This window comes from Punica granatum, chromosome 5 (genome assembly GCF_007655135.1).
Source record: "Punica granatum isolate Tunisia-2019 chromosome 5, ASM765513v2, whole genome shotgun sequence".
Classification (NCBI taxonomy): domain Eukaryota; kingdom Viridiplantae; phylum Streptophyta; class Magnoliopsida; order Myrtales; family Lythraceae; genus Punica; species Punica granatum.
The window spans coordinates 4,216,931-4,240,646 of NC_045131.1; the positions used below are offsets into that span (position 1 = coordinate 4,216,931).

Here is a 23,716-nt window from a genome sequence, read left to right on the forward strand (position 1 = left end):
CATGCAGGACGGGACAGAAGAAACACCCATCAAATTACGCATAGAGATAGCTGCGTATTTGACTAGACATTGCCCCCGTGCATGCGTGCACGAGAAATCAATATGAACATAGTAGATCGTCAATTAGCGTGCTGCCCTGTCAACTGTCATTGGTGTGTAATCTTCATGCTTTTGGATGCTCCTTGCTCATCGATCAATTTCTCTTTAAGGAAGAAGGTCTAATGAATTTGAATCTACTTATACATTAAACTGAACGAATGCAACAAGTCCATGACCGCATAGCGCAGTGGATTAGCGCGTTTGACTTCGGATCAAAAGGTCGTGGGTTCGACTCCCACTGTGGTCGGCTCACTCTTTACCATTCTCGCTTGGTTTTAGCACCTTTTCTTTTGCATGCACTCGTCTCATATTGGGCTTTCGGGTGGGCCGGTAAGCCCAGTTAACTGATGGGCCGACCATGGATCCATTTTTTGGCCATGTAATTCCATGGATAGATGCTTAGCATGGCACGGGGTAAGGGAGCTCTCTTGAAGCATTTTTTTACATTCGCCATTTATTTATGTTCAAAACTCATTAGTAACATAATCATCGGGACTTAACTGATCGGACTTAATTGAATCCCAGTTAATGCTATAGGAGAGAGATCCAATGGTCCGGATTCGTCTCATGATCTAAGCCGATCTGCTCACGCATTATTTGTTAAATTTTGTAAAAGTGGCAATATGTGATCTCTATTGATATTCACAAGTCACAACCACCATGTTTGGATGTTTTCTTGTTTTTGTTCCGAGGAGCGTACTTATAGTTGCTTTCTAAATGTTTAATTAATCTCCTCCTCTATCCGTAGAGCCCTAAGCCCACTCAAGTTTGGCACATTTCATTAAACCATGCATAGTTCATACCGCTAGATCCCTTTTTTTTTTTGGCGCTAATTACATGTATATGTATATGTATATGTATATGTTGTGTGAAAAGAGAAGGTTGATCTCAATTTGTAATTTTATGATCTCGTGTGATATGGAAGTTGTAATTCATGATCCAATAGATAGTATCTCAGTCTTAGCAAAAAGTAAGTCGTATCGAAATTTAGCAAAAAAAGAAAAGAAAAAGAAAAAGAAAATCCTAAGCCCATGAGAAGCAAAAATGCCGACAAACAGGAGGAAGCCAGAGGGAGCAAATTGAGAAGGAGGGAAAACATCAGGGAGCGAAAAACACGTGAATTATAACATTTTCTTTACGTAAATGGAATTTTCACATGAAACACAAAATCAGATCTATCCACCCTGTCCCTGCCCCTCTCCCCTCTCTCTGTTTTTGTTTCCCTCTCTATTATGTGTCGGAGTCTGCAACTCTTGATCCTCCTTGCACTCCACTCCTCCATCGCCATCTGCTGCTGCGATTCCGTGATTGTGTGAGAGGATTCATATTCAATTGGCTGTCGGGGTTGATCCAACGATGAGCGCGACGATGAAGCAGCTCCACAAGCAATCGAGCGTGAACCACCGGACCCGGGACGAGGAGATCCCCGGCACCCTCCAGTCAACGCCTCCCTACTCCCCGAAAGCCCTCAAGCACCCCAGATCCCTCTCCCGATCCCTCCACTACCTCTTCCGCGAGCAGCGCCTCCTCTTCGTCCTCGTCGGCATCCTCATCGGCTCCACCTTCTTCATCCTCCAGCCTTCCCTCTCCCGCCTCGGTCCCTCCGACCACCAGCCCCGCGCTTCCTTCTCCATCTCCTCCGACCTCTTCGACTCGTCCTCGTCCAATCCAGTTACCACGACCGCCCAGCCCCACCACCGCCCCGTGACGCGGGTGCCCGTGCAGATCGGCCAGCGGAGGAAAAGGATCGTGGTCACTGGCGGGGGCGGGTTCGTGGGGAGCCACCTCGTGGACAAGCTGATCGCCAGGGGCGACGACGTGATCGTGATCGATAACTTCTTCACCGGGAGGAAGGACAACTTGGTTCACCATTTCGGGAACCCAAGGTTCGAGCTGATACGCCACGACGTGGTCGACCCCATACTTCTGGAGGTGGATCAGATCTATCACCTCGCTTGCCCTGCGTCCCCTGTTCATTATAAGTACAACCCCATCAAGACTATCATATCCTTCTCATTACCGTGTCGCAGTTCTGCCATTTCCGGTTCGATAACATATTCCAAGTTTCTGCCTTTATCATCAGTTGGTTGTGTTTGGTCGGAGGAAATTTCCGCTTTCTGGTTTATTTTTTCCGGAAAAGTCAAAACCTTTGCTGCGATATGGCTCGGCTTGCTCCCTGCTGATTGATGTTCTTCTAGCTCTAGCTTTCTATAGAGAGAGAGAGAGCATTGGCATTTATCTCTTGAAGTTTCTTAAAATATCATTTACTATTTTCGACTCGAAGTTGAGGGTCGGGCAATATAGCATGAAGTAGGCAAAATACAATTCTGAGAACCAGGATTGAATTTTCTTTATTCGTGATTGGTTGTGTTTCCCGAATCAATTTGGTTTCCCGGTTTCTTTGCGTGATCGCATTTGGATTTTTTTCAATATGTGTATTGAGATCCTTGACTTAGAGCTTACAAGACTAACGTGATGGGCACATTGAATATGCTGGGCTTGGCAAAGAGGATAGGGGCTAGGTTCTTGCTGACCAGTACAAGTGAGGTCTATGGGGACCCACTTCAACACCCTCAGAAGGAGACTTACTGGGGAAATGTGAATCCAATAGGTACTTTCCTCGATGTTGTTGTTTGTTTTCTACCCTATCGACACTTCATGGTGCAACAAGCATTGAGGTGCTTCATATTTGGGATGGTGTAGGTGTGAGAAGTTGCTATGATGAAGGCAAAAGAACTGCCGAAACGCTGGCAATGGATTATCATCGAGGAGCAGGTGTCGAGGTAATTATCGGCAACATTCATTAAGTTAGTTGAATTAGTGCAGGGATCTTGCATGACTGTTTTCAAGAATGAGCAGTTCGTAATTTAAGCCTGGAGGTTGCTTTTTCTGGCACTAGTGATTAGCCTTACTATTGGAAGTTTTCCCTTTTGCTGCATAGATGGTAATAAGGAGGAAAATCTTGAATGATTAGTTTTGCCTATCCCGTGGATTTTCTCTGCTCTTGTGATGGCTCTTTGGGTTCATGATAATTTCAAGACTCATTCAGTTCCCTGCTAGTCACCGTCTGGAGCAGCTTGGGCGGTCCAACTTTTTAAGTGGCACCCGTCGTTCATTATAAGCTAAATTTATATCTCACATTCACGTTGATTGCTTGGTTGATTCTCTTGGATCAGTAATGACTAATGCACCCTATTGCTTGCTTAAGAATGTAACCTGCAGCGTTTCTTGATTGCAGGTTCGCATTGCTCGTATATTTAACACATATGGGCCGCGGATGGGTCTAGATGACGGACGTGTTGTCAGTAATTTCGTTGCTCAGGTATTATCTTATCTGGTTCCAACTATTTTTGAGGCTTTTTTCCCCCCCTCCTTCTGGTTACAATTTTGGAGGCCTCCGAAGTGATTTGCTTAGGTTGGAATGTGAATATTTATATTGGGCTGCTGTTTTCTGCAGGCAATTCGCAAACAACCACTGACAGTTTATGGAGATGGAAAGCAGACTCGGAGCTTCCAATATGTTTCAGATTTGGTATGGACAATGGCATTATTTCTTTGCTATCAGCATCCTTTTTTTTTTTTTTTTAAAGGAACATAATCTGTGAAGCTGCTTCTTACTTAGAGCAAAATTTACAATGCTGGCACTGCAGTTGCATTTCTCTGACCACTCAGCATCCTACTACTGGGGACTCGATTTAGGATCTAATTCTTTTTGGCCAAATTGTAGAAACAATTGCATATATTTTAGGTATACCTCTTTTTCTCCAGGATGAACATCAAGCATGGTTCAAGGGGAGAGGAGAATAGTGGCATCTGGGCTCTGAACCCTTTAAAGGCCACTTATCCCATTTGAGTAGTTTTGAACAACACTGATAATATTGAAATTTGTTTCCAACGACAGGTTGATGGGCTATATGCCTTAATGGAAGGCGAGCATGTAGGGCCTTTCAATCTCGGCAACCCTGGAGAGTTCACTATGCTAGAGCTCGCTGAGGTTTGCTTCTTGCATTTGCTTGCATTAAGAGATACTCTCAAAAGGAATTTGAGGCCGGGGCTGGTATTTATGCATTGTGCTGCGGTGTTACCATCGTTCTCTCTTTTGTGTACAGGTTGTGAAAGAAACCATTGACTCGAGTGCAACAATTGAATTCAAACCAAACACAGCAGATGATCCCCACAAGAGAAAGCCTGACATTAGCAGGGCAAAGGAGCTTCTCAACTGGGAACCGAAGATCACTCTCAGGGAGGGCCTTCCACGGATGGTGTCTGACTTCCGAAATAGAATCCTGAACGAGGATGAAGGCAAAGGGCTCTAAATGGAGAGCCGAGCGCTGACCGCCTAAAGAAGGAGAATTAATGTATAGCACTGAAAGCATATCTGTATCTTGTTGATTCTTTCTGTATCAAGAGCAAGACTCTTGTCCATTCGCCATATACTTCTTTTGTTCCTGTCTTCTTTGCATTAGATCGAACGCCGATATTGCAATTTTGTAGGAATGTATAATATTTTATTTGTCGCGTACTTATCGACATCGATTTACGTTAAGTCAGTTAGAATCTCAAGCAAAAGTAATTTGCCAATTGTGGATGTACATGGCTTCCTCAATTGTGGGCAAATATCATTGTTAGAGATGTATTGGGTTACCACTGTTGGGCGCAAGGACATCTCAGCCAACAATGTAAATGGGGCTATGAGTTAGCCCAACCTCGTAGGTGGGCCCAGGAAGATGGCCCAGAAAAGGATGGGTCCGGGAAGGTAAAGGATGACTTGTGCGCCCCGGGTCCCAACGAGTTAATGACTATGATCAGGTTCTCTAACGAAGATCACTAGGCTGACCAAAGAAGCTTTTCAGTGATATATCTATGTGCCAATTTGATGAGGCGCTTTCTTCTCGGGAAAGGAAATTTGTGAAAACTGGATGACCGGAATATCGGGACACTCCACACGAAAAAGACCGGGACCGAGAAAATGGGGGTGAATCAATGGCTTTTGAGTTGGAAGTCGGAGCTCTTTAGCTGGTGCAAAGGGTGGGCGGAGAGGGATATAAAGAAGGGAGAAAAAGGATGAGAAAGAAAGGAAAGGGGTTTTGTATTTGAGTAGAAGCATCCGATTCCGGAAAAGTTTGTGGAAGGAGAAATTTCGGAAGTTAGAAAACAAAGAAAAAAAGTGGCTTTGCCCATCAGAACCAGAATATGTTCCATCCAGCAACAATCCAAAAGTCAGTCTCTCATGCCTCATCTTTCGGTGTCCCTCTCTCAATCCGTTATAACCCAGCAGGGAATGGTAGTCTCTGATACGGCACGATACCAAAATTTACATCGAGTGACTGTTGTCGACCCGGTGATTAATAAGGTTTTTGACAACGAGTTTGTTTTCCTTGGTGACAGGACACTTCAGGTTGCTCGGAGACGTGGGCTCTACGCAGTAAATACAAGTGGGGAAGGCCATATGTATATGGTTTAAATTGTTCCATGGACCATCTTCGACCGGTTTAAATTTTTTTCCTCCGCAACAACTACGTCAGCTCAGCAAGTCAGCAACAGCTATAAATATGTTAGGTGTGACAGATTGATTCTCATTCTCACGGCAATTACTGCAATAATTAACCATAATCCTAGGCTAAATCTGATGCTTTGTCCCCCTATACCGATGAACTCGAGGAATAATTAAGCTCAATGCGTGCTGCCACTCTTACCGTTGGACACTGTCTCATGTTTCCCCCTTCTGTAATTGTTTTCTCTCTCCCCTCTGCAGAATAGGAAATTAAAAATCATAGGGACAAGGACAACATTAGCACCAGAAAGTGTGATACAATACAATAATTCTGTAGGCCATGCGCCATTACCCCTCCTGTCATCCCACCGATTTAATTATTTTTCACCTCATTGTTACTATAATAAAAAACTCCGACCCCGAAAGTTATACAAGAGAATACTCAGCTACCGGGCCTAACTGCACGGTGTTTATGGTGACTGTGAGTGGTACAAGAGTGTACTGAAAATAGTGACTGTGAGCAGAGTCAGACATTGGGAGAAATAAAGAAAAATGCACATGCGTAGCCAGCCAGCCAGCCATTTTATCTAGTGAGTGCCTGAATTTTCACCCACTGTCAGGTCAGATCTTGTGCCTATCAATGGCAGGAGGAGCCATCTCCGAAGGCAAAAACTTACCATTGCGGACAAAAATGTGCAAAGATGTCCTCATTCATACGTTTGTTCAACCAGACTTATCCCAACAGCACTGCCCATCGTTTAGACTCGAAACATACACGTGACCCACGTACACGAACAAAAACCATTTCGACTGCGACCATACAACTGACAGGACAATAAACTGCACGTCCAGATAACGTTAACTTTCCTTGTTCTGTACTTGCATACATATCGGTTGAAGCGTACATCAAAGAGAAAACCGAGGGCTGTTGAATCTCAATACGGTGTTCCGACCGGATGACGGGTATTTATCAACATTCCTATTCCAAATTCATTTGGAACTGATTAATTAAGTCATTTCTCTTCTTCCGTCTATCTCTCCGTTATTAGGATTCAAAGCTCAAAAGCAAAGAGGCCTCTCTCTCTCTCTCTCTCTCTCTCTCTCTCGCTCGCTCTGATTCCCCTCTCCACTCACTTTCATTCTGTCTCTGTTTGTTATCTGAAAATCTCAATCTTCCATTATATGCCAAAGCCATGAAAATAGACATCTTCTGTGCATCCCAAGCCTCCACTTCCGTATGCCTTAGCCAACACCACATCATGGACCTCCCATCCCAGCCTTCCTCCTCCTCCTCGGCTCAGCCGGCACCGCAGCTGGGAGGCCGAGCCATTGACCGGCACAACCCCATTATCCGGGACCCCCGCAGGCTCTCCTTCCGGGCCACCATCACCCCGACCCTCTCCGCCCCGTGCTCCTCCACCCAGCTCCCTCCCATCAACCCCACCCCCTACCACCAGCTCCAGAAGCCCAAGAGCACAGCTGTACTAGACCCCTCTCCGAAACCGACTCCTGCCTCTGATCAAACCAAGAAGCCGAGCCCCAAGTTGTCATTGAAGAAGAAGAATAAGAAGAAGAGCAGCAGCTCAGTTGATGGAAAGCAGAGTGATTACCATCCTCATCATGCTGCTGTCACCGTGCAGAAGAGCTCTGCTACTCTCAGTGATTTTATCACCCCTCCGGGATCAACGCGCTACCTCTTGGGGGACCCTGGTTCGCTCGACGGGTCGCTGGACTATAACGAACCGGTTCTAGGACTGGTTCCAGTTCCACAGCAGGGAGTCCATCATCATCAGCAGGAAAAAGATGATAAATCCTCTGTTCCGGCTTCCGCTTCAAAGCTCTCTTCTTCGTCTCGCATCAATAAATCCTCTTCTGATCAGGTTCTAACCTCTCTATCTCTAATCCATATTAAGGATTTTGAATCAACAGTCTTCAATTGAATCATCAGAACCGCTTCCAACTGCAAGCTTTTCCCATAATTTATCCTTTGTTTCTTCTTTTTGTCGATTTGTCCTCTCAAATACAGACTGGTCCTGGAAATGAAAACACTACGTTACCTTTTCCTTAGTTTGATTTTTCGATAATGTCTACGAAGAAATTTAGGTGAATGTTAGTATTTAAAGCTATACCACTTTCGGTACAGTATTAAAAGCTAGACACAAGGCCCATCTACGAACCCTTAGGGACGACTTCGGTATCATGGTAGGTTCGGTCAGCATATGAAGTGGCAATTCATGAATATTATTAACCGAATAACCTTATTGAACAACTGAAACATTTCCAAGTCTAAAACCGATGTTTTCTCGATGAAAACAAGCAGATGGTTGTGCTGAGGGTGTCACTGCACTGCAAAGGCTGTGCGGAGAAACTGAGGAAACATCTCTCCAGAATGGAAGGTAAATGAAGCATGCAAATGATGTCCTTTAATCCTTTTTGCCCTGTTTAGTTTATTTTCTTTCCGGGCATAGTCGTCAGGTCAGGTAGACTGACCACGAGCAATTGGAGCAATCCTAGATTTCCCAGACTGTGCTGTACCATACGCGGTTGTCATACTTAAATTCATCATTATCTAAGATGTTGAAAATCTGTGCTCGTGCAGGAGTGACATCGTTCAACATAGACTTTGCAGCAAAGAAAGTGACGGTAGTCGGGGACGTGACGCCCCTGAGCGTACTGGCAAGTGTCTCCAAGGTTAAGAACGCCCAATTCTGGACCTCTGCCCCTTCGGTCGTTAGCGTTCTTAGCTCCGAGAACAAGAAATATTAGCGAACATCAAGTTAGGCTTTAGGTACTTTATTCCCGAAACTGCCAACATTAATCGAGTCTGAAGGTTTTTCAGTTCCATCCAGTATGCCGTTATGTAAATGAGTTTGAGTCTTTTACAAGGAACCTGTAATCAATCTCGACTGGACATTCTGATATAAGCAGATGGAGTTCTATGGTTCTTTCCGATATAACGGGTTATTCTAGCGAACCAAATCTTGGGATTTTAGCTGCCAATTGAGTGTGACGGATCGATCTGGGAAGTTATCGAGATCCCAAGTCTGATGCCCTTTTGTTATCAGTCTCGATGAGGCCATAAAGATGCAAAGGGAAGGAACCACAGTGGTTCTTGGGCACGCCATTGTGATTCCCAAAGACAGTCTCTGCGTATCTTTTCGTAACTACCGTTAATATTCCCAGTTGTGGGCTTTTGGGAAATCGTATAATAATCGTGAACGCTGTCACTTCCCTCTGCAAATCATAGAATTCTACCAGCCGCACTTTGCTTAATTGATTCGGTATTTTCTCACATCATGTAGCAACATAAAACCGATTAGAAAAGTATTCATTTGATGACAGTGATCGACTTCTCTTACGGGTTTACTTCTGGCTGGTTGAACTTACTCAGACCAGGCCCAATGGGAATTGGGCTACTGATCGTCACGCACTCACACACACACATATATATATCATATATGATATATACATGTGTATTTTATATGGTCAAATGTTAATCCTCTTTATAAACGGGAAAGCGTACCATGTAGTATGAACATCTAAGTGAAGGCCATTTTGACTTAATATCGTGGTTGGTTGTCAAAAAGATATGCTCACCGCAAAAAATCTAATTATATGCTTGAATTTGAAGATTCAGTACTCAGCCAAAAAAAAAAAAAATCAAAGATTCAAAATGTGATTATATTTTCTCTCGAAAAATCCTAGATCTCGCAGGCTAACAAAGTATCAGTGCATCATTAATAAAATTATTTTATTGTAAGATAATGAATGAGTTATTATTATTTTAAATTTAATGTAATATATAATAAATAGGTAATTAATTTAATTGAATAATCAATTAAATCTAACCGAGAGATAAAATTTTAATATAATAAATGTATTATTATTATTTAAATGGTATATAATATTAGTTCTAATTAAGGGATTAGAGATTGTCGTTTTGAAGTTTTATTACAAGCTGTGATTTTACATGGTACTCAAAGCATTCAATATATAATTGATTTGATTAACAATTTCATGATTTGTATCGTAAATGTAAAGCTGTTGACACTGAGCTTTTGAACCGAGCTAATGAACTCAATATATGATATTTCTGACCATTAATGCGAAAAGTATATGGACCATCGTGCAAAAAACATTTCTATCTTTCAAAATACTGAAGACATTTTTTGCTACCCAAGAGAAGGACAACTTCTTTCGCTCGAAAAACCGCGATGGGAAGAACCTTGCTGTGGATTTGGAGATGGCAATGGTGGATGGAGATGCACTGGCATTGAGGAAACTGTCGTATAAGGAGACGGTTTGTGAGGTGAGCAAGTCCCCGAAGGTAGCGCGTGATGAGTTAGTAGGACCGCCGATCCAGGAACTGGAAACCTTCTTCCCCTTTACGGGAGATGATGGTTATTCGAATGATGAGGAGACCTGTCCCAACATTAGTTTTACCAAAGAGCAGTTTTGAAGTTTTTGCGCGCCTGGGGGGGCTTGTTGATCGTGAGGTGTTAGGTCGACCTATATGTATCTGCAGATGCGTTTGTTGTTCCAGTGGAAACCGAAAGGGGATATGAAGGTAGTTAGCATGGGGGAATGAATATCGGGAGGATTGCGCTTGTGCCATCAATGGTGTACCATGGACAATGCAAGGTAACCACCTCACCAACCGTGTATGGGTTCTTTATTTTCAAGGATTAGTCGGACGGCTGTCTGGGTGTGCATTCTGGCATTCCCTATGGAATATTACAATGAGTCCTGCCTTCGTGAGATTAGAAAACTTTGGGTAAAACAGTTAAGCTTGATATTGATATTGAACAGTATAAAAGAGAAAATTTTGCTCATCTATGTGTGGAGCTTTATCTGAATAGGTGCCTTCGATGAAATTTCGGGTCTTAGGGATGCATTCCGGGACGGAATGGCAGGTGCGGGTGGCACTCTGTGCGATGATACTAGGAATTTGATTTTAGGTTTTGCTCAAATGATTGGAATTGCCACGGCTATAGTTGCTGAGCTTTGGGGTGTACTAACCGGCTTGGAAGTTGGGTGGAGAATGGGATATGTTCCAAGTTATTCTTGAGGTGGACTCGGACGTGGTATATCAATCGATTTCTACTAACGTCCCGCACCGCATCTTTCATCATCTGTGGATCCCATTTTGGGAACTAGCGCGGAGGTGGACTGTGCAGGTTCAACATATTATCATAAGGGGAATGTTCGCACTGATTGGTTGGTTCGACATGCACTTTAAGTTACCGATAGATTTTCATTTTTATACAAACCCTCCCATAGGTCTTGAATCGCTTTTTACCCGCGCGCTGCTGTAGGTCGCAGTTCTACTTTTCCTTTGTACTAAGCTTTGCCTCGTGTTTCCTATCCAAAAATAAAATAGAAAATTAAGTTAGTTATGAATTAAAACATCTCCCCCTTTTTTTAAGTGGTATATCTAAAAAAAAATGCTAATCTTCTACTGAAAAAAATCTGATTCTGTTATCTGATATCTCTCTCTCCTTATCAAACGTCTTGTTCTTCAAGACCCTTGTTTCATTCTTTCTTCCTTTCTTGCTTTCTTTCATCTCCGTGGCGGCTATGGACATCAACAGGAACAACATCTCCACCTCATCAGCCGGGGGCTTTGAAGATGCCCCCGGAGACCAAGAACCCGACGACCTCAATCTCTTCCTCTCCCTCGGATCCCCCCAGCCTCGCAAGCCGCAACCAAATCCCGAGCAGCTGCCCCCAAAGTCTCCTGCAATAATATTCCAGCCACATCAGCTGCAAGCGCCTCTAGCTAACCACTTCGTGATGCCCAACGCTTCCCCGTCCTCCTGGCCACTTCCCATCAACCCCCACCAGCAGCTGCTCTTCCAGATGCCGCCACTGCAGCATCTCCCGATGCCAATCTTGCCACAGCCTCATAAAGAGGAGCCTCGACCCTCTATTGGAGCAGTCCAGTCGCCAAGGGCACAGGCGCAACGTGGACGAGTGGCTGGGGCGGGCGGAGCGCTGAGCAGGAGAGGGAAGGCCCAGATGATCACCCCACCCTTCCCTTGGGCCACGAACAGGCGGGCCATGGTCCACTCGTATGCATACCTCATGGCCAATGGCATGAGGGAGATCACTGGGGAGGTGCAATGCAAGCGGTGCGACAGGAAGTATGAGATGCAGTATGATCTCAAGGAGAAGTTCGCTGAGTTGTGGGAGTACATAACCAATACCAGGAGCTTAATGCACGACAGGGCCCCCAATCGGTGGCTGAACCCCGCCCTCCCCGACTGCCGCCACTGTGAGCAGTCCAACTGCGTGAGGCCCGTCTCCACCAAGAAGAAGGAAATCAACTGGCTGTTTCTCCTCCTCGGGCAGCTCCTTGGCTGTTGCAAGCTCTCCGAGCTCAAGTACTTCTGCAAGCACACCAGAAACCATCGCACTGGCGCCAAAGATCGGGTCCTCTACAGCACATACATGGGACTGTGCATGCAGCTTGATTCCAAGGGGCCCTTCCACGTGTAAACTGATAGATCACCCCAAAAAAAACCAACAGTGATTTACTGACTGGCGCCTTAACTCTATCTCCGCCTGTGTCGATTTTCTCTCTAGGTCTTTGTATCCTGTTCTAGATTTTTTGATGATTTTCCAGGGCATCGGCTAGGGCATCAAGTCTTGTTTTAGGGCAAGATTTTCGCAATAGTCCTCGATTGTCATCTTGAGATATACTTGTCTATGACTGGTCTTGTTTTGTGGATCAAGTGAATATCAACTTTCTTTTTCTTTAAAAAAAATGAAGACTCGATCTTCATAAATCATAACTATTCAGGATCCAAGAATTTTACAAATTTTTTCTTGATTCATATATAGGGTTCAAGATTTGAGCTTACTGTTGTGCTAAAATGGATTCTGTTATATGGAGTATTGAAGTTAATTCAGGCCTTGAATTATATGTTTATTTACACCCTCCAATACACATGCTCGAGCGTTCTTACTACTAGGAGTGCTTCGTATATCGCACTCGGGATTTCAATCTTGCCAAATTAGTCCTCCTGAAATCTTCCTAGCGTTCTTTTATGATTGCACGTGTTGTTAATCATACGCACATATAGTACCGTGACTGTATCGCAAGGGAAGTGCGTTTTTCTCATGCTTTTGAATTGATTAGAAGAATCAACGAATTGGGAAGGGGAAAACGAGGAGATTGGGAAAATAACGAGGAGCTCACAAAACATTGCACCCTGATCTACCATTGCACCGCTCGAATAAATTGAATGGATATCAGGCAACAGTTTCAAAGTAAATGCATGTGCTGATCCCCATGACACATTTGCACCTATTGAATTCCTACTTTAATTTCGAAGGAGCTCTTTGGTCGACTACCTACAAGTGTATGTGAACATTAGCCTTAGAAAAAAAACGATCCAATCTAAACTAACGAAGTCCCAACCATTAATATACTCGATCCCATCGACAGAAGTATATGAACTACTTCTTTCTTCGCCGTCTGCATGAGGGTTACTCTGCCTTCAATTTTTCAGTAACTGTTTGTTTCAATTTACAAGATGGATGTATGATAATCGTGTAAAGTACTCTACTCACTCAGTAAAAGGAAGAAAGAGTGAACCATTAAAATGCCCATGCTGAAAAAATCTCAGCTAGCTGTGAGTACTCGTGGTTTCTTTGAGGAGGGGAAAAAAGAAAGAAAAAGAGGAACGTTTCGGTTTCTAGTAATGTCGACTGCTCAATGATTTCTGGTTCCTGCCGAGCAGAGACTGGCGGATAGATATTCGCCGCATATTCCTGGAAGGAAATTCTTACAGTGATTGAAAGGCAAACGAAGCTTGTAGAGGCTTCTGTTGGGCGTTCATCGCCTTCTCAACCAACCTCCTAATGGATTTTGACCCCTTCTTTTAGGAGATATTATTGGCGCCGATCCATACCTGTCAAAGTTACTCCTCGACCTTGCTTGTTCCCTTGGTTGCCAAATACCTGTAGTCGAAACGGACTCCCGGGTAGTCCAAGAGCTTATTACTTTCTGCAAAACCTGTGCTTATTGCTTCGATCACTGGTACATGGGATCAACACTGCTATCTCAACTGGGAAATTATTGTGCAGCATGTCTTTAGGGAAGGTAACTCGTGCGCTGATTGGCTAGCCTGCCAAGCAATCTCACGCCTTTTATGCGTTCATGTCCTCACATATATTCCTAACGGCCTTGGCCACCTCATGTTAAGAGATTTATTTGGGACCGCCATATTTCGCCTTTGTATTGTTTAATTTCGCTGGGTCTTGCCCCTTAATCTATGGAAAAAAAAAGTACTTTTAATCTTTTGTTTTTTGTTTCTTTGTTTTTTTTTTGTTAGGCTCTGGCCTGACCAGTTTATTGACTAAACTAAAGAAGAAAAGAAAATTATTAGCTAAAACTTTATTTACCTTCTATGAAGAATTATTACATGGAGAATTAGAATTATTGAAAATTCAAATTACGATTATTTAGGAGAAATGTTAATTTTTATATCGCATGTAATATTAACTAGTTTTTATGCCATATGAAATATTAACTAGTACATTTTTTAAAATTTTGAATCATTTAGTATCAATATGAAATTCATAATTATATATACATAAGTAATTTGTCCTTAGTTTCCGTTATATTTCTACATTGGTTATTACATAAACTATTACAATAAATCGAAAAATCGATTAAGAATTTCCAATTCGTGGCAACCTGCGGTGTTTGCACCCTAATGTGATATTGATTTATAATGAAATCAAGGTGAACTAATAGAGAGTACATTGAACTAGTAATTGCCTTGTCAACTCCTATTGACTCAGACACCCATACCCATAAACCTGAAGTGTTAAATTAATGACAAGTGTAGTGTCACTGAGACACCTTTCTCGTTTACAAGATGCGACTTTTTCCAACTCTAAAATTTTAGTTTCTTTTGAGGGGAAAATCAATTTCCTTACAGAATTTGGTAAAATTTTCTGCACTATTCAAACTAAGAGAAAATGAACATATAATATTACATTGTTAGATTTCTGTTCTAGTCCAAGAGCCGATGTTTTTTTTTTTTTCCGATTTGAATCATGGTATCCGAAAAACTCAATTGGGTACCGACTAATCCAGTCGAGTCGAGTCAGCTCACTAAGGGGTAATGCTCTCCTAATGTGAGTTTTTTTGCATTTACAAGAACTCGAATTCGAGACCTTGGTTAAGTGGAATAAGCACCGATCCGCTTTAACCAACCGATGTCGGTAAGCTGATGCTTTTGCCAGTGTAAGAAAATGAAAAGCCTGGTTAGTTTCCAAAGTTCTACATGAGACATAATTTTAGCTGCCCACTTGCAGTTTGTACATCATATACAGTCTTCTAGCTTCAGATATGACATATATACATATATATTAATGTTTATGTTCATAATCTTCTCAGCGTGTGTTAAAAAATATTCACTTTTGTCATGTCATCCGTAAATAATTTGTGATAATCCTAACATACCATAAATAAACTTCTTCAGCAACTTCCATATGTGTGTTCCGTTAAAAATTCCATCAAACAAATCTTATCATCCAAACTAAACTATGAATTATACTTGTTATGTACCGGATAAGTGTTCCAGAACTTTTCATAAATAGGATAAGCCCTGCATATTAATTACACTTATTAATGCTAAGGATTCGTGCTCGAATCCTTTTTTTCTTTTCCTTTTTTGTAACAATTTCAGTAGAAATGCATGCATGCATGCATGAATTTTGACAATCTCCAATCAAAAGTGACTCCTGAATGCCGAACTGTGTACAAATATGTGAATAATATTGGCCGTATCCCAATTAGGGTCGGTATATCTCATATATATTTAAGAAAGATATAATAATGAGCTATACAAGGCAAGAATATTTTTGAAATATCGAAATATATTCTAATACACCCTCTCAATCTGTTGGGGGCGTAGATATAGACATATTGCGACGGTGAGATTGGAATAGGAGCACCGACAAGTTTTTAGTGAGGATGTCAACCAGCTGACTGGACGTTGGGACATAGTGTACATGTAGATCACCATGTTGAAACTGCTCGCGCACAAAATGATAATCTACTACGATGTGCTTAGAGCGCTGATGTTGAATTAGGTTGGCTGCAAGGTAAGTAGCACTTATATTGTCACAACATGTAGTGATAGGACTCGGAGAGTTATGGCCAATGTCAAGAATAAGTTGACGAAACTAGAGCGTTTCTGCTACAGTGTAAGCTAGGGCATGATATTCAACCGAGCTCTTAAACACTGTAGGCTGATTCTTGGAGCGCCCGGAGATGAGACTTGGTCCAACAAATACTGCATAGCCTGTTGTCGATCGTCTAGTCTTCGGGCAGGCAACCCAATCAGTATCCATGTAGGCTGTAATCTATAGATCAAAGGACCTGCGAAGAGTGAGTCCATGGGAGATTGTTCTCCGAAGATAGCGCATAATTCTCTTTACAGTCTACAAGTGGGTCATCTGTGGGGTATGCATAAACTGGCTAACCAAATTGACACAAAGCATATATCAGGTCTGGTAATTGTTATGTACTGTAGAGCACCAACCATACTCCTACATTCAGTAGGATCACTCGATAACTCGCCATCAGTCAATAATAGGTTACTACGAGATGGTAATGGCATATTAATTGTAGCCGAGTTTGCAAGTCCAAACCTAGTTAGAATATATGAGATGTATTTGTGTTGGGAAAGAATGAGGTTATTAGATGAACGCTGGACTTGTATTCCAAGAAAGAAATACAGGGGACTTAGATCCTTCATTGCAAATTCATCGGAGAGGATTTTGATGAATCGATTGAGAAGGGAAGCAGAGCTGCCGGTAAGGATACTATCATCAACATAGAGCATTAACAAAACGGTATGGTGGGCATTACGATGGATGAATAGTGAGGAGTCAACAGGACTAGAAACAATCCGAAAAGAGTGAATGCAAGAACTGAATTGAGTGTGAATCACGCTTTGGGAGCCTGTTTAAGATCATACAAAGATTTATAAAGTCGACAAATATGATTAAGGAAAAAGGATGAATAAAGCCAGGAGGCTGACGCATATAAACTTACTCTTGCAAGTGACAATGTAAGAATGCATTTTTGACATCTAATTGACAAATATCCCAAGAGGAGGAATGAGCAAGAGAGTGGACTAAGCGAATGGTTGATGGTTTTACCACAGGACTGACGGTTTCATGGTAATCAATGCCTGGTTGTTGGCGGAATCCTTGAGCAACTAGACGAGTTTTGTATCGATCAATACTTCCATCAGCTCGATACTTGATTCGAAACTTTCAAGTGATTCCAACCACATTGGCCCGAGGATATGGAGGTACCAAACTCAATGTTCCATTTTGGAGAAGAGCATTGAACTCTTTCGACATTGCATTACGCCAATTTGAATCTTTAATAGCCTGCGAGTAACATGTTGGTTCCATGACCGTGGTAGGTGATGTGGCTAGAATAGAAAATTTAGAATTTGATTTTACGATTCCTGATTTTCCACGTGTGACCATTGGGTGTTGATTATTGAGTTCGGTTGAACAGGCTCGGTAATGGTGGAGTTGGAAGGCAGTGTGAGATTGGGCTGAGGAGAGTCTGCTGGGCTGGGTAGTGAGGCGGGCAGTGGACGGGTAGAAGTGTGGACTGGGCTTGGGCTGGATGTTGGGCCGGACGGAACACCATCCATCTGTTGAGGAAGGTGGACTGAAGATTTGTGGAAGTGTGAATTGGGCTTGGGCAGGGCAACAGATTGGACAAAACATTTATGGAGCGAGGCGGGCTGTCAGTTGGTTTGGTTGGGCCAAGCGGTCTAGGGCGGGCTGGTTCTTCTGTTAGGCTGAGAATTTCTGAAGGTGGGCCCGTGATGGTATTGGATTGAGAACGAGAGTTCCGGCCTTGGGCTGATCCAACAACATTGGGCAGAGGTGAAATATGTGGAATGGATGCCGGGAAAAAATTCGGGCGACTAGCAAGTTTTTCACGAGTCTCGACAACAGTAGATTTTGCAAATGGAAAATTAGAATCATTAAACCGAACATGTCGAGAAACATAAACACGTTTTTTTTATTAATATCAAGACATCAATACCCCTTATTTTTGCTTGCATAACCTATGAATACACAAATTTTAGATCGAGCCTCAAGCTTGTGTGGAGCAGAAGGCGTGAGATTAGGATAGCAAGCACCTCCAAATGTTAATAGAAATCCATAATCCGGTGTTTTTCCAAACAAATTTTCAAAGGGCGAAAATTTTTGTAAAACCGGGGAAGAGAGTTTATTTATCATAAAAATCGCTATAAATGAGGCATCAACCCGAAATCGTTGTGGAAGATGACTTTGAATGAGAAATGTTCGGACCATATCAAGAATATGACGATGCTTTCTCTCTGCAACACCATTTTGTTGTGGAGTGTGTGGACATGATATGCGAAAGGTAATTCCTGATTTATTAAATAGTTCCCGAAATTTTGAGTTGTTAAATTCTAAACCACCATCACATTGAAAGATTTTTATTTTCCTATCAAGTAAATTTTCCATTTGTGTTTTAAAAATTTGAAAATTATCGAAGACTTCCGATTTAAACTTTAATGGAAATAGCCAAGTAAATCTAGAAAAATCATCAATAAAGATAACATAATATCTAAGTCCTAAATGAGACGTAATTGGAGAGTGCTAAACACCTGCAAGTATTATTTTCAAAAGAAAATTCACAACGTGGTCCACAAGAGAAAAAGGTAACCGGTAAGATTTACCCGAATTACAAGAATCACAGGAATCTTTATTGATAGAAAGCATTAGAATTAATTGCCTAGACTTGAGAACTTCCAAAATCGACTAATTTGTTTGCCCAAGATGCTGATGCCAGATCACCGAAGGACGGGATAGAGAGATCCTTTAGAAGGGCAGCTGAGGAGAATCCTTCTTGAGAGATTGTCCTTTAATGAGAAACCAAATTTTGTGAGTATCACATGGCAATTGTTAACTTGACATAGTCGAAGATTAGGAACATACGGAACCCATATTATGTATAGGCAAAATGGATCCATTTGTAGTAACAATTGATGAGGAACAGAATATGAAGTAAGATTGTCAAGTATACCTTCATTATGGACCATGTGGGAGGAAGCACCAAGTCTAAGTAAGCATCCAATGAAGGTGCATCATTTAAGCTCATGGCAGCAAGAGACATAGGAAAAGTATGAGACTGGTATTGATTATAGTGATCAAGACATTGGAGGGCAGTATGTCCAGCAGTATTACATAGTTGATAGACCACGGCAGCAGGAGTATGTCCTAGTATTCCATCATTGACAAAAGGAAAATTACCTGAGGACCTTACCGAGTGTGGGAGTTGGCTCGGTTGTCCACGGCCATAAATAATTTCAACAGGACCCCACGTCCACCAATATTGAACCCACGACTAGCATTGCCTCTGTCATAGGATTGTCCACGTCCAGAGCCATTTCCATTGAATCGGTCACTGCCTCTGCCACCCCCTTGATTCCACTTTCCACCTCGGTTGTTATTGTGGTTATGTCCACGACCTCCACCCCGTCCTCCTGGTTCCATGGAGACCTGCAAGCTATGGTGGCCGCTGGAGAGGGAACATGATAAAATTTCCGAACCCTGCTTTCATGAAATAACAGTTTGTTGCAAAAAACATCAAACAAGTTGGATTATTTATATTTAAAATCTATTTTTTTAGGGATATATATGGAAAAATTGGAATCTTCTTCTAAAAAAAAAATCTGATATTTTGTTACCCGATATCTCTCTCCTTATCATACTTACGTCTTCTCTTGTTCTTCAAGACCCTTCGTGCAAAAGACATTTCTGTCATTCAAAATACTAAAGACATTTTTGTCATTCACAATGCACACAGTCATATTGTCAATAAAAGTCACGTTTTCTTTCTTTTTCTCGCTTCATATAAATGGAGGCATGTAATAGCATAATTTATTATAAAAATGAATCTCACATGTGCATATTTTCTTTTGTAGGAAGAGACATTTAATAAATAATAATTATATGAAATTAATTAACATTAACAGTTTTGAACAACCGAGGAGCTTCAATTTCGCCAGGTGCACAGACATGACAAAGTTTGATTTTGGATGTAGAAATTATATATTATATTTAGATGGTCAAATAGGAAATTACTCCACTTCCTCTTCGTGTGTGTATACATACACACACATATATGTGGTAGACTATTTCTTCGCAAGAACTCAAAAATTTGTCTCCGCCTAATGTTTTGGAGCTTATAAGCACAGGGATCGTCGTTGTTAATAGAGACATTTGAGAATGAGTCCTCATATCTCAGAGAGCATCGAAGAGGAAAAAAAAGTCAAAGGGTGGAGGAGAAACTGTAATCAGTCTAGTTTAACCTATAGACACCAAAAATGTATCGAAGATGATGAGCTCAATTTTAAAGATAAGATTGATTTGGATAATAAAGTTAGTTTCAATAATTCAAGACTAAGCAAGGATGTGGTCCAGTTGCGATTCGGTTATTCAACACTGAAATTGGAAGAGCATGCCTAATTAATGCATCTAATAGGCAATGAGTCCACTGCACTTGGCTCCAATCAAAATGCTCGGTATTTGAGGAGGAAGTAAGTTCACTCCGTGCAAAAATCTTGTGCAATGGAAGACGATAAGGCAAAAGAAGGGCATACCCAGTAGCAGTTTTTTTTTTTTTTTGCAGTGGAAGACAATCAAGATTATAATTTTTTTTTTCAATGTGAATCCTAATATCCTGATATCCTGAAATCCAATTTGGGTCCGACTAATCCAATCGATCTGAGTCGGTCCATTAATGGGTAAAATTCTCACAGCGTGAATTTTTTTCATTTACAATAATTTGAATCCGAGATCTTACTTAAGCGAAACAAGCGTCAAACCGCTTAAACCAGCCTGCATTGGTCAAGATTATATCTTTCGATTATGAAGTGAAAATGTCTCCAAAGCAAATAATACGTAAGTTGTTTTAATCTCTAGGTAGGACTGCTCAAAGAAATTCGAATAACCAAAAAACCAAACCGCAACCAATTCGAAGACAAAATTTGAATATGTAGTTCGATTTTTCCTAAAAGTTATTTTTGGATGTGATTTGGATCTTGGTTTTTAAGACGAAAAATCCAAAATTATGTAAAGTAGATTTTTCCTTCTATACATGAGTTTTGACCATCTCCAAGCAAAACGACTCCTCAATGCCGATATTTTCGTGGTTCGGTGAATTATCATCGTTTATAAACATAAATAAAAAATTAACTATGGCATGATGGAGGAAAACGCTTTCTCTGCCCAAGAGAAGGACAACTTCTTTTTCTCGAAGAAATGATCGAAAAACAACTATGGGAAGAACCTTGCTGAGGATTTGGAGATGGCAATGGCGGATGGAGATGCACTGGCATTGAGGAAACTGTGGTATAAGGAGACGGTTTTTGGGGTAGGCGAGTCCCCGAAGGAAGCTCGTGATGAGTTAGTAGGACCGCCATTGCAGGAACTGGAAACCTTCTTCCCCTTTACGGGAGATGATGGTTATCCAAATGATGAGGAGACCTGTCCCAACATTCGTTTTACCAAAGAGCGGTTTCAAAGTTTTTGCGTGCCCTGGTGGGGCTCGTTGATCATGAGGTGTTAGGTCGACATATATGTATCTGCAGATGCGTTTGTTGTTCCATTGGAAACCGAAAGGGATATGAAGGTGGTTAGCATGGGGAATGATTACTACTTTGTGAATTTTGAATATCGGGAGGATCGCGCTTGCGCCATCAATAGTGCACCATGGACGGTGCAAGGTAACCACCTCGCCATCCGTGCATGGGTTCTTTATTTTCAAGGATTAGTCGGACGGCTGTCTGGGCGTGCATTCTGGCATTCCCTATGGAATATTACTATAAGTCCTGCCTTCGTGAGATTAGAAAACTTTGGGTAAAACATTTAAGCTTGATATTTATATTGAACCGTATAAAAAAGAAAATTTTGCTCATCTATGTGTGGAGCTTCATCTGAACGGGCTCCTTCGAGTGAAATTTCGGGTCTTAGGGATGCATTCCGGGATGATACTAGGAATTGGATTTGAGGCTTTGCTCAAATGATTGGAATTGCCAAGGCTATAGTTGTTGAGCTTTGGGGTGTACCAACTGGCTTGGAAGTTGTGGGGAGAATGGGATATGTCCAAGTTATTTTTGAGGTGGTCTCGGATGTGGTATGTCAATTGATTTGGGAACTAGCGCGGAAGTGGACCGTGCAGGTTAAACATATTATCATGAGGGGAATGTTTGCACATATTTGTTAGTTCGACATGCACTTTAGTTTCCGATAGATGTTCATTTTTATACAAACCCTCCCATAGGTCTTGAATCGCTTTTGTTTGGCAATGTGATTGGGTCTTTTTTACCCGCGCCGGTATAGGTCGTAGTTCTGCATTTCCTTTGTATTAAGCTTTGCCTCGTGTTTCCTACCCAAACAAAAAAAATTAAGTTAGTTATGAATTAAAACATCTCCCTTTTTTTTAAGCTATATATCTGAAAAAAAAAATGCTAATCTTCTACTGAAGAATATCTGATTCTGTTATCTGATATCCCTCTCTCTCCCCTTATCAAACGTCTTCTCTTATTCTTTTAATGCCCTTGTTTCATTCTTTCTTCCTTCCTTGCTTTCTTTAATCTCTGTGGCGGCTATGGACGTCAACAGGAACAACATCTCCACCTCATCAGCCAGGGGCTTTGTAGATGCCCCCGGAGACCAAGAACCCGACGACCTCAATCTCTTCCTCTCCCTCGGATCCCCCCAGCCCCGCAAGCAGCAACCAAAGCCTGAGCAGCTTCCCCCAAATTCGCCTGCAATAATATTCCAGCCGCATCAGTTGCTCGCTAACCACTTCGTGGTGCCCAACGCTTCCCCATCCTCCTGGCCACTTCCCATCAACCCCCACCAGCAGCTGCTCTTCCAGATGCCGCCACCGCAACATCTCCCAAAGCCAATCTTGCCACAGCCTCATAAAGAGGACCCTCAACCCTCTATTGGAGCTGTCCAGTCGCCAAGGGCACAGGTGCAACGTGGACGAGTGGCTGGGGCGGGCGGTTCGCTGAGCAGGAGAGGGAAGGCCCAGACGATCACCCCGCCCTTCCCTTGGGCCACAGACAGGCGGGCCATGGTCCACTCTTATGCATACCTCATGGCCAATGGCATGAGGGAGATCACCGGGGAGGTGCAATGCAAGCGGTGCGACACGAAGTATGAGATGCAGTATGATCTCAAGGAGAAGTTCGCCGAGTTGTGGGAGTACATAGCCAATACCAGGTGCTTAATGCACGACAGGGCCCCCAATCGGTGGCTGAACCCCGCCCTTCCCGACTGCCGCCACTGTGAGCAGTCCAACTGTGTGAGGCTGGTCCCCACCAAGAAGAAGGAAATTAACTGGCTGTTTCTCCTCCTCGGGCAGCTCCTTGGCTGTTGCAAGCTCTCCGAACTCAAGTACTTCTGCAAGCACACCAGCAACCATCGCACTGGCGCCAAAGATCGGGTCCTCTACAGTACCTACATGGGACTGTGCATGCAGCTTGATTCCAAGGGGCCCTTCCACATGTAAACTGATCGATCACCCAAAAAAAAAAAAAAAAACCAAAGGTGATTTACTGACAAGTGCCTTAACTCTATCTCCGCCTGTGTCAATTTTCTCTCTAGGTCTTTGTATCTTGTTCTGGGGTTTTGATGATTTTCTAGGGCATCGGCTAGGGCATCATGTCTGGTTTTAGGGCAAGATTTTTGTAATGGTCCTCGATCAAGTGAATATCAACTTTCTTTTTCTTTAAAAAAAAAAATGAAGACTCGATCTTCATAACTACTCAGGATTCAAGAATTTTACAAAATTTTTCTTATTCATATATAGGGTTCAAGATTTGAGCTTACTGTTGTGCTAAAGTGGATTCTGTTACATGGAGTATTGAAGTTAATTCGGGCCTTGAATTTTATGTTTATTTACACAGTCCAATACACACGCTCTCCGTGTTCTTACTACTAGGAGTGCTTCATAGATCGCACTCGGGATTTCAAATCTTGCCAAATTAGTCCTCCTGAAATCTTCCCAGCGTTCTTTTATGATTG

At 42.3% G+C, this 23,716-nt stretch overlaps 4 protein-coding genes and 1 non-coding gene across 5 annotated transcripts; all 5 read left to right on the forward strand.

Annotated features, from left to right (window-relative positions):
• The first annotated feature begins 272 nt into the window (after positions 1–272).
• Positions 273–346, forward strand: TRNAR-UCG. The gene has a single exon. It is a non-coding gene; the product is annotated as a tRNA-Arg (tRNA).
• Positions 347–1,258: 912 nt separating this feature from the next.
• On the forward strand, positions 1,259–4,629 carry LOC116208348 (UDP-glucuronic acid decarboxylase 1). Its single transcript, XM_031541727.1, has 7 exons — positions 1,259–2,103; positions 2,563–2,710; positions 2,803–2,882; positions 3,338–3,421; positions 3,557–3,631; positions 4,001–4,093; positions 4,209–4,629. Exons 1-7 carry the CDS (start codon positions 1,456–1,458, stop codon positions 4,413–4,415), a joined length of 1,335 nt encoding a protein of 444 aa, XP_031397587.1. The 5' UTR covers positions 1,259–1,455; the 3' UTR covers positions 4,416–4,629.
• A 1,967-nt stretch (positions 4,630–6,596) lies between these two features.
• LOC116209493 (protein SODIUM POTASSIUM ROOT DEFECTIVE 3-like) lies at positions 6,597–8,547 on the forward strand. Its single transcript, XM_031543144.1, has 3 exons — positions 6,597–7,473; positions 7,914–7,989; positions 8,193–8,547. Exons 1-3 carry the CDS (start codon positions 6,787–6,789, stop codon positions 8,357–8,359), a joined length of 930 nt encoding a protein of 309 aa, XP_031399004.1. The 5' UTR covers positions 6,597–6,786; the 3' UTR covers positions 8,360–8,547.
• A 2,623-nt stretch (positions 8,548–11,170) lies between these two features.
• Positions 11,171–12,091, forward strand: LOC116207876. Its single transcript, XM_031540989.1, has one exon. The coding sequence runs from the start codon at positions 11,171–11,173 to the stop codon at positions 12,089–12,091; it is 921 nt and encodes a 306-aa protein (XP_031396849.1).
• Positions 12,092–22,289: 10,198 nt separating this feature from the next.
• LOC116207881 lies at positions 22,290–23,201 on the forward strand. The gene has a single exon (XM_031540995.1). It carries the CDS (start codon positions 22,290–22,292, stop codon positions 23,199–23,201), a length of 912 nt encoding a protein of 303 aa, XP_031396855.1.
• The last annotated feature ends 515 nt before the right edge of the window (positions 23,202–23,716 follow it).